This window comes from Orycteropus afer, unplaced genomic scaffold (genome assembly GCF_000298275.1).
Source record: "Orycteropus afer afer isolate SDZICR_OR568_19922 unplaced genomic scaffold, OryAfe1.0 scaffold00049, whole genome shotgun sequence".
NCBI lineage: Eukaryota > Metazoa > Chordata > Mammalia > Tubulidentata > Orycteropodidae > Orycteropus > Orycteropus afer.
Genome location: NW_006921636.1, coordinates 6,551,744 through 6,562,157, shown reverse-complemented (window position 1 = coordinate 6,562,157; position 10,414 = coordinate 6,551,744). Strand labels below are relative to the sequence as shown.

General features: G+C 48.2%; 1 protein-coding gene across 1 annotated transcript in view; it reads left to right on the top strand.

Annotated features, from left to right (window-relative positions):
* Positions 1–10,414, top strand: part of SLC9A8 (solute carrier family 9 member A8) — an 85,627-nt gene that overhangs the window by 45,835 nt on the left and 29,378 nt on the right. The window contains exon 9 of the mRNA XM_007938324.2: positions 3,800–3,943. Coding sequence (XP_007936515.1) covers positions 3,800–3,943 — 144 coding nt within the window. The remainder of the gene's footprint in view (positions 1–3,799; positions 3,944–10,414) is intronic.

The window sequence follows — 10,414 nt, the reverse complement described above, 5'->3', positions numbered from 1 at the left end:
GCACTGCGCCATTGTCTTTTCATTTATTTATTTTTTGTTTTTGTTCTTGCTTTTTTATTATTACTATTATTTTTGCAGTATTTCCTCTCCCGTTGTCTTTTTATTATTAAGAATCATCTTCACCTAATTTTTGAATCTTCCACTAGCCCTGAAGAAAAGTCCTCTTCCTGATAGACTGAGGACAGGCTGGAGGAGAGCATGGAGTTGAAATTGGCTCTCTGGGATTCCCACCAAGTGGCAGGAGGGAGGCAAGGGACAGCAGGACCAAGGGCTTTGTTGATGGCCATCCCCCTCAGGCTGAAGCTCCTGCAAGCGAGCTGTTGAAGCAGCTGTCTAGGAGCCCAGTCGGAAATGTCCATAATGGCTCGGCAAGAAGCAACCTAGGCAGCTGTCTCCCAGAAGGTTCCAGATTGAGTGCAGAAAAGTGCACAGGCAGTGGGCAGCCTTGCTCTGGGCCTCTGCAGCACCGTCAGCGCTTAGTTCTGTCTTTGAGGGGGGAGGTGGGACGTGGGACCAAGAGCTCAGCCCCTGGCCTTCACGTCATGCAAATCCAGAGCTTCAGTCTCTACCAGCAACCTGGGAACTAGCCTCTTGGAGCCCTTTCCATGAGCAGTGGGCCTCTGATAAGATCAAGTTAGTCCCATTTCCGTTTTCCCAGGGACATAAATTTTGGAGGTTCTGTTGTAAGGTAGTTCTGATATATGAATAAATAGTGAAAGTCACTTTCATTCCCATTCTGTAGGAGCCAGAAGTAAAGAGCAAACCTGTTTCCAGATGACCCCATCAGATGGCTGGCCATGGCTTGCAATGGCCAAGGTTGAGTCCCACGTCCACTCCTAGAGCCCCACATGACTGCGTGGACAGAGTGGGGAGGTGTGGTTTCCACCAGAACGTGGGCAGGGGGCCTGGATGCTGAGTAGAGAGGGCAGTGGATGTCCACTCCATGGACTTTGCTAGTAATGGAGGGCGAGGCCAGCTAAGCGCACAATCAGCACCCAGCACCCACCCGTCAGAGGTCCCCCTCTCTCACCCCTCCTATCCCTTCAGGACTTTTCAGATGTCCTGTTTCCTTTAGGACCCCTCATGAATTTGCCATGGGTGATGAGAGTGGGAATGGAAGAGGAAGAGGAGGGACAGACTCTGTCTGGGTTGTAGTGTGAGCTTTGGTGTCACTGAGGGGTGTGAGGATGTAGAACGCATTCCCTGACACTGTCAGGGTGACACCAAAATGACCCCAGGGTCTGCTGCAGGTGCACTGGTGCTACCAAGGCAGTGGTATCGCTAGAGATGGTGTCACCTATCACCCGGTGTGGTAACTTGTCACACCCCATCACCCACCAGTCAGGGTATGAGTGGGCCATGGCACCCACCACTGGGCAGAGAGGAGAGTCTCCATGTTGGCCAATAGGAAAAGGGGGAGCTACAGGGAGCCATGGAAGGTGAGGCCAAGCTGCTCTACCCACCAGGCCACCCAAGAGATCAGTAACACAGTAGTTACGGGAGTTACCACACTAGGTGACGCCAACCCTAGTGATACCACTGAGTGTGAGGACCTCAGGCCAGCTGCCAACAAAACGGGCCCGTGTGCTGGCGGTCTTTTGGTGGCAGTACCTTCCCTGCCCTTCCTCCTCTCCCTGCCTTCCTCTCTTCTTTCTCCATTCTTTCCTCTCACAAATACCTCTGGGCCTTGCGCTTAACAGATCCTGGAAAGACAAGCACAACTAAAACACAGCCTCCACCCGCTTGGAGCTTGCTGGGAGGGAGGGAGGCCAGCAAAGACACACCTAGCTCCCAGCAGGACAGCCTCTGTGGAGTCTGGACATGAGGTAGGGGCTTGGGGTCTGGAAAGTACTCAGCTTGGAGTCCAGACACACCCCTTGAGGGGATCATGCTCTCCCGATGACTTCCCACGACTCAGATCTCGTGGGGAGCTTCCCTGGGATCCACATACCAAGTTCCTGACTGATGCAGAGAACTGAACAGGTGCCACCGCCAAGCTTCAGCACTCCTCTCCCTGAGCCCAGTCAGAGCACTCCAGGCCCACATCACCTTCCCGTCAGCCATCCCAGACAGTGCGCTCTCTTCCCTTCCGGACTGTGAGCTTGGAGAAGGCAGGAAGTAGATTGCAGACGGTCCCCACAGGCCTGTCCCCTTTGCTGGAGGGGCAGACCTAAGGTCCTGCTGAGAAAGAAAGTAGAGGATAAAAAGCTTGCAGAACACTAAGAGGAAAGAGGACCAGGCTGAGAGAATCAGGTACCCAGACTCCTCACCAACCAGCCCTCAAGGCCCATGATGTGATCTGGCCTGCCCCCAACACCAGCCTCTAACATCGCCTGCCACTCCGCCACACTGGCCACCAAGCCCACTCCCACCTGACGGGTAATCTTGCTGTTGTCTCTGCCCTCAACTCTTGCCTTGGCCAGCTGCATGTCATAGAGGTTGTTGCTCAGATAAGTAGCATCTCTTCAGAGGGAGGCCTTTCCTGACCACCCAGTCTAAGTATCTCCCGCCCCCTCTCCCCTGACCAAGACACTTGTGCTCATGTCACCCTGATTTCTTTCCTGTGTAACACTTGGCATTTTCTGAAATTGTCTTCTCTGGATATTGCTAGTCAGATAGCCTGTGTTTGAGTTCTGGTTCTGCCACTTGTTAGCTGTTAGACCTTAGGAGGGGTCACTTTACCTCACTGTCCCCTAGTTTCCTCCTATGTAGTAGGGGTAGTAACACGCACTCATATGGTGGTTATGTGAATTACTGTGTTACTAGATGTAAAGTATAGGAGCCCTAATGGCACAGTGGTTAAACACTAAGGTGCTAACTGAAAGGTTAGAGATTCAAACCCACCAGCCACACCATGGGAGGAAAGACTGGTCATCTGCTTCTGTAAAGATAACAGCCTTGGGAACACTATTGGGCAGTTCTTATCTGTCAGGAGGGTTGCTATGAGTCAGAGTCAATGCTATGACAGCTGTTTTTATGTGGAAAGTACTTAGATCAGTGCCTGAGACATGGTAAGTGCCATATAAATGTCAACAATAATTATTCCCCTCAGTCCCTGAAACATTCTAGGCAATTAATAATATTTGTTGGTGGTAATTAGATCTTTATGGGTCCTGACAGATAGATCCATTGACCTGACTGGCAGGCAGCTTCAGTCTTGGTGCTGGCCAGCCAAGACATCCATCCCCTGAAGCACACTACTAGCACGTCCCTGTAGAGACTGGGGTCAGTCCCAGATAACCTTTTGATGGCCTGGTGGCACGAGGCAAAGAAAGTCAGACCTGGGAGCTCATGGGCCGTTTGGAGGGAGGTTCCCAGGGGTAACTCTGAGCCATCCTGGTTCCATCTCTTCTGACCAAGAAGGTTGGGATTTGTAAAGTTGCTAAGCACAAAATCTTCCACCCATCACTGGACCGAATAAAGTCTCGGTATTTGCAGTGGCAATCCAAACTCCATCTCTCTTTCTCGCTTTCTCTTTTTAGTTGTAATAAACATACGTGTAAGACAACATTTGCCATTTTAACAATCCTCACATGTACGGGTTAGTATCATTGATTATGTTCATCATGTTTGACCATCACCCTAACCATTCTCAAAGTTTTCCTTCACAAACAATTTCTGAGTGGCCCTTTCACAGCTCCACCACAGTGTCAGTTGGCAGATACTGTAAATGGAGGAACACACATTCTCCTCTAGTTACTTCAGCTGCTTACATCAGACCCAGTCTCTGAGTTGTGTCTCAGCAGTGAGGCCAATGATGAATATTACAGACTCGGCCCTTCCTTCTCTCTTCCTACAGTTTTGCATTTGGCTCCCTAATATCTGCTGTCGATCCGGTAGCTACAATTGCTATTTTCAACGCCCTTCACGTGGACCCAGTACTCAACATGCTGGTTTTCGGGGAGAGTATTCTCAACGATGCTGTCTCTATTGTCCTGACCAAGTGAGTGTGGGGGCATGGGAAGAGAAATGGCCTCTTCCAGTGGCGGAACCAAACATTCTCCTAACAAAGACACGTACTTCTGAGCAGCTATGTGTGCAATTGTTTGTCCTCTGAGGGATTGGTGTACCGCTTGTCTTTCTATGCCTTTCTGTCCTAACAAGCTGTGACATGCCCCAGGCATGTGGTCAGAGTCCAGGGGTGGTGAGGAGAGCAGAGCCCACCTTTCCTGCCCTTTCAGCAGTGGGTTCTGAGTCCAGCTTCTCACGAGCATCACTGAGTACTTATTAAAGGGAACAACATCCCCAGGCCCCGCCCTCAGAGCTTCTGATTCAGTTGGTGTTTGGTGAGTCCCCGGAAGTTATGTTTTGATTACATTCCTCCAGTGATGATGAAGCAGCCAAGTTAAAGGATCAGAGTTTGGGCAGTGTTGTTCTCCTTGGTGGTGCAAATGGGTCGGGCACTCAGCTGCTAGCCAAAAGGTTGAGGTTTGAGTCCATCCAGAGGTGCCTGGGAAGAAAGACCTGGCTGTCTACTCCAGAAAAATCAGCCATTGGCACACACAGAGTTGTCATGAGTCGGAATTGACACCAAGGCAGCCGATGACTGGTTGCAACCAAGAGCAGAGAACAGAGGCCCCGCTTTCCCACAGACTGTCGCTCTGTGCTTTTGCCTTCCCAGCCGTAAAATAAAGGGTAGTTATAACAGTAAGCCTCTCACCTTAAGATGCTGTGCGTGCAGGCTCCTTCGGGAACTGTGATCTTCAGATGTTCGTTGGTGTTACAGCCCTCAGTGAGAAGATCTGAGAAAGTAAACATGGATCATAAAATATCAAGAAGCCCATAGGAAAAGGAAGTGCATTTCGGATCACGTCCGGTGCTTCTTATCTGCACCCGGGCTGTTCCCTGGAACTGTGCAGTTGTGTACTCATTTAGCGTGTATGGGCAGGCAGCCCAGACAGCTTTGCCTGCAAACAAAGGTGGCACCGACAGTCAGAGCCGTGGGAGAGAAGAGACCTGGATGGTGGATTAGAGGTGAGCTAAGGGTTTGGAGCCAGTCTGTTCTGTTAGAGAACAGAATTTCCAGTTAGCTCAGTACTGACTCGTTGCCTTTGTTGTGGAATTTCTTGTCTAAGCATAGTTCCTCTGTGGTAGCTAGCATTTTCTTAAAATCTTTATTGTGTCAGGAGAAAGTGGGAGGGGGGCTGTTGCATTGGCGTAAATTGTAGTCCATGTCACGAGACAAAGGGTATGTGAACTACTATATGGAAAGTGAATTTGCTGTGTAAATTGTCACCCAAATTACAATTTTAAAAAAGAAGAAGAAGAAAAGAAAAACAATCTTTGTGGACTATATGCAGAATTCTTATGCTAAGAGGCAACACTTTATAATGGAAAGATGCCAGGTTTTGGAGTCCCGCTGACCTGGGTTCGAGTCCCGGTGCCACCACTCACAGCTGTGTGACCTGAGCCACCTCCTTCACCTCTCTGAGTGAGCCATAATGAGAGTGGGGATGCCTCCACTTAAGACTGGAGTTGAGGCTGGAAGAGTTCTCTGTGTGAAAAGCACCCAATCTAAGTCAACACAAGACCTTTCCCCTTGTGCTCCTGCCCCCTTACTGGTTCACTGTGTCTGCCCTGCCTTTGCAGCAGGAGCTTACCGATGTTGCTTCATTTCAAGAGGTGCTAAGCAGCTCAGTGCACCTGAAAAAAACAAAATGCAACAGACTAGGCCAGATCCCCTCCAAGACAGTTCCCAAAAATGGATCTGAATTGCACGCATCCATGAACTATTTTTGTTATCCTGAAAGCAGTACTTACGTTCTTCACATACGATTTACAAAATGCATGAGCAAAAAGAAGGAAACAAAAACAACGTGTGTTGTCACTACCCAGAGATAATCGGTCAACAGTCCGGCATACGCATATGTGCGTTTCATTAAAATGGACTACGTGCAGTTCAGCCTGCTGTGCTCAGCTGCAGACCAGAAGGTTTGAATCCACCGTTGGATTCCTGGGAGGGAATACCTGGCGATCTGCCTCCATAAAGAATCATCAACTGTACAGAGCAGCCCTGCTCGGCCGCACAGGGCCGTGGTGAGTTAGAATTTACTTGGTGGCACACAACAGTATACCGCATGGACTGTGTTTTAATTTTCCCATTGAGCACAGTTGAGAAACTAATCTTCCGTGGCATCGTGTTACTGGTTGCAGAGTATCCTTTTCCAGGAATTGACTACAATTTACTTAGCCACTGCCCTGTTAGTAGCTTTTTCTTGTTTCTCTTGGCAGAAGTTTCTGCAGCCTCGTGAGAAGTACGTCATGCCTTCAGGACCTTTAAATGGTCTCCTATTCTGTTTTCTTATTTAAGATCTGCTCTGAACGCTGCTCTTGTGCTTCGCTTTTTACTTTTATCTCATCTCCTGGCTCCACGTATTGAACATTGATGATAAAGAATTTTGCCCAATTTGGAGGTGACATGATGAGTTATTTGTATACATTAGGAGCAAAACTCAATTGCTTTGTCTTTGGTTTATTTAAAAAAGAAAAAGAAAAATCTATCAGAGGTAGGATCTTTTCTGAGTGTTTTCCAGATCTTTTTGCCACCAAAAAGCTAAAGATTTGGAGATAATTTCTTCTGAAAATGAAAAAGGAGGCAATGGGGAAGTGCTTTGGAAGGTCAGGATCACCTCCAATAACAAGTCCTCGGAATGGACCTGTGGACCACATGCATTCAGTTTCCAGCACCCCTGCCCTCACCACCACGTCCCTGCCACTACTGTTACACGCGGGTTTACATCACTGACCTGAGACACGGCCCAGCCTCACGGACTGTCCTGGAACCAAGCATGCTAAAGGGCAGGGGTCTGCCATCAACATGGGGGTGGGGCCTTCTGTGTGCTGCACACTGCTCTGGGGGGATTCTGAGACCAGCTGGGCTTGAGAAGCCCAGGTCGAGGTGGGAGAAAGATGCCGATAAGAAATGAAGCAGCCCTGCGATGGATCCCATGAAGGTTCCTAGAACCTTCTGGGGTCAGTAGCATTTTCAGGAAGAAGAGGGAGAAGGCCTGTGACAGATATGCCTTCTCTGCCCTCCCCCCCCCGACTTTAAAAAAAAAAAAAAAAAGTATAGGAAGGAGCTGTCACCAGCTTTCGTCGGTCGTAAGTTAGCATCCACCTTGTTTTAAGAGATGGACTTCATAAATGATCGTTTTCAAAGTGATCTGACATTTTTTTCTTTGCAACTGAATATATAAATGAATTACCTACCACCTCCCCACCCCCCACCCCACCCCTTTTTTTTTTAAACATGCTTGGTGAAGTGGAGGGTCAGCGATAAAGGGGAAAGTCCTCAACGAGATGGACTGACACGGTGGCTGCGACGATGGGCTCAGGTATAGCACGGATGGTGAGGCTGGCACAGGACCGGGCAGCGTTTGATTCTGTTGGACACAGGGTGGCTGTGAGTCGGAGCCGACTCAGCGGCACCTAGCAACATCAACAAGTTTTTTAAAATTGTGATTTGGATGAAAGTTGACAGGGCAAATTGGTTTTCCATCCCACAGCACTTTAAGTACTCCCTCCCGTGTCTCCCATTTCCTTCCATCCTTCTCTTCTGCTCCTTCCTGCCTTCCTAGCTTTATCCCTGGCACATGCTGGCTGCCCTTTTGATTTTGCAATGCTTCATCGTCCTAATAAGTGCATGCTTTCCTAGTGCTGTTGTTCTCCTTACAAGCCTGTGTATCATTTGGCTAAAAGCTGGGCCATGGGGGTGAGTTCAGTTTCCAGCTTGAAGGATGTGTAAGAGCCATAGTCTTGAGGGTTCCACCAGTCTCTGTCTGACCAGTAAGCCCGGTCTTTTATATGATTTTGAGTTTTGTTCCACATTTTTATCCTACTCTATCTCAAACCTCCTATTGTGATCCCTTTAAGAGTGGTCAATAGTGGTAGCGGGATACCGTCCAGTTCTTTTGGTCTCAGGGTCTTGGAGGCTGGGGTTCACATGGTCCATTAGTCCCTTGGACTAATTGTTTCCTTGAGTCTTTGATTTTCTTCACTCTTCTTTGCTCCAGACGGAGAGACACTAATAGTTGTACCTTAGATGGCTGCTCACAAGCTTTTAAAACCCCACTCATTACTCACCAAAGTAGGACGTAGCACACTGTCTTTGGGACTTCTTGTTCTGTGCCGTCCAGTCGGCACCGACTCATAGCGACCCCTCCTTGGGTTTCTGAGGCGGTGTCACTACCAAAGTAGATTGCCCAGTCTCCCTTCCGAGGGGTGGCTGGTGGGTTTGAACCGCCAGTCTTCTGGTTAGCAGTTAAGTGCCTTAAGCACTAGGAGCCACCAGAGCTCCTAGTCTTTGGGACTGTGTTGTGCCAATTGACCTTAGTGTCCCCAGAGACTACGGTTCTGAGCCCCCATGCCCAGCTGTTCATTCCCTCAAAGTATGTGGTTATGACATGAAGTTTTAATAATGTTTTCACCTTCACAAGTGCCAGAAAGCTCAGTGTCTTGTTTCTTCATTAACTTGTTAAATGAAGGTATTTTTGGCTTAGATTTGTTACTATGGCAATTTGTTAGCATAATAATCGCTGTAGTGAAAACCTGTAGTTCTCTTCAGCTACAGTTTAAACTACCAAATGAATTCTTTAAGGTGTGAGGAACATGACCTTTAAGAAAATAAGGTAGAAAAATGATCAGATCAGAAAAGTCAGAGTTGTATTTTCACTTCCCTTGAGCTCACTGGCCCCAGCCCTGGCTCTGTGCTGACCCTTTTGTGACGTTGTCTAGTTACTCACTGTCTAAGGCCCAGGCCTCCAAGGTGACCTTGGCCTTTATTTATTTGAATTTTTATTGTGATTTGGGTGAAAGTTTACAGAGCCAATTCATTTTCCACACTGCATTTCATACACATGTTGTCTCATGACAGTGACTGCAGTTCCCCCAATGTGACAGCTCCCCGCCCACTTCCGCCCTGTGGTTACCTCTTCCCTGTGTCCTTCCCTTCCATGCACTCCCGCCCCCTGAGCTGTCTCCCTGTGCAAACACTGCCCTTCTGTTCTCTCACGATTGATCACTCCAAGGAATGTATCTCCCTGATGTAAATGTTCACCTCATATGCCTGTCTGTTGTTTGGCTAGAAGCCACAGGGAGTGAGTTCAGTTCCAGGCCTGAAAGCTAACTAGGGGCCATAGTTTCAGGGGTCTCACCAGGCTCTATCAGACCAGCAAACCTGGTCTTTTTTTTTCATGATCTTGAGTTTGGTTCCACATTGTTTGCCTGCTCTATCCAGGATCTCCCACACTGATCCCCCTCCAAATGGTTGACATGGTTGACAGTAGTAGCCAGGCACCACCTAGTTCTTCTGGTCTCATGGTCATACAGGCTGCGGATCACCTGATCTACTAGGGTGACCTTGGCCTTTAAAAGTACTTCTCCAGTAAAAACTCCTGCTGGCTTCTAGATTCCTAGAGGTGGAATGTTAACCTGTGCTGTCTTGGGAAAAAAATGAGAGGGGAGATTATGCAGTCAGGTGAGTTCCGGAAATTTTTATTTAAACAAAGTTCGATTTCTTTTTTGCAGGGCTTCTCAGACCTTTATTATATTATTTGTGTTGTAAATCTCCATGAAGGGATGTCGTCTACAGGGTTTCCTGAGTTGACTTAGCTTTTATCAGAGATTATCTTGTCATAAAACTAATGATTTATGGAATGATGATTACTGAAGCTGAATATTACTATTGACTCTTCTTTCTTTTAATTTACTGATTCAGCAAAAATGTATTTGTATGTAGGTGCTGCCTGAGGCCCTGGACAATTTTGCAGTGAACAAAATGGACAGTCCTGGGCCTCATGGAATGATTTCATTGCCATTTTCACATGTTTGGAATTTCAGGAAAAGTCAGGCCCCGTGAGAACCTCCAAATGGGGCTGACCCACCTAAAGGGTCAAGTTGGGTGTCCCTGAGGAAGTGGCATTGACTCTGTGTTCTGAGGGACGAATGGGGGAGTAGCTGGGGCCAGGGAAGGGTGAAAGATGAGCCACAGGGTGTGCCAGTGTGGCCCTGCCCTGAATGAAAGAGAGGGAGAAGGTAAGAGTGGAGAGGTATGGTAGGGAGGGCGGCCATCTCAGGCCAAGAAAGCTGGGCTCCCCCCTGAAAGCCACAGGAAGCCATGGCTGTGTTTTGAACAGGCCAGTAACCTGATGAGAAAAGCTCGCTCACAACTGCTAAGTGGAGAATGGATTGGTCACAGGAAGAGTAACCTCTTGCCGTTGAGTCAATCCCAACTCACAACGTCCCTAGAGGACAGAGTAGAACTGCCCCTATAGAGTTTCCAAGGCTGTAATCTCTATTGTAAATAGTGCTGCGATGAACATCGGTGTGCATATATCTGTTCTTGTTATGGCTCTCACTTCTTTAGGGTATATACCTAGTAATGGGATGGCTGGGTCAAATGGTATTTGTATTTCCA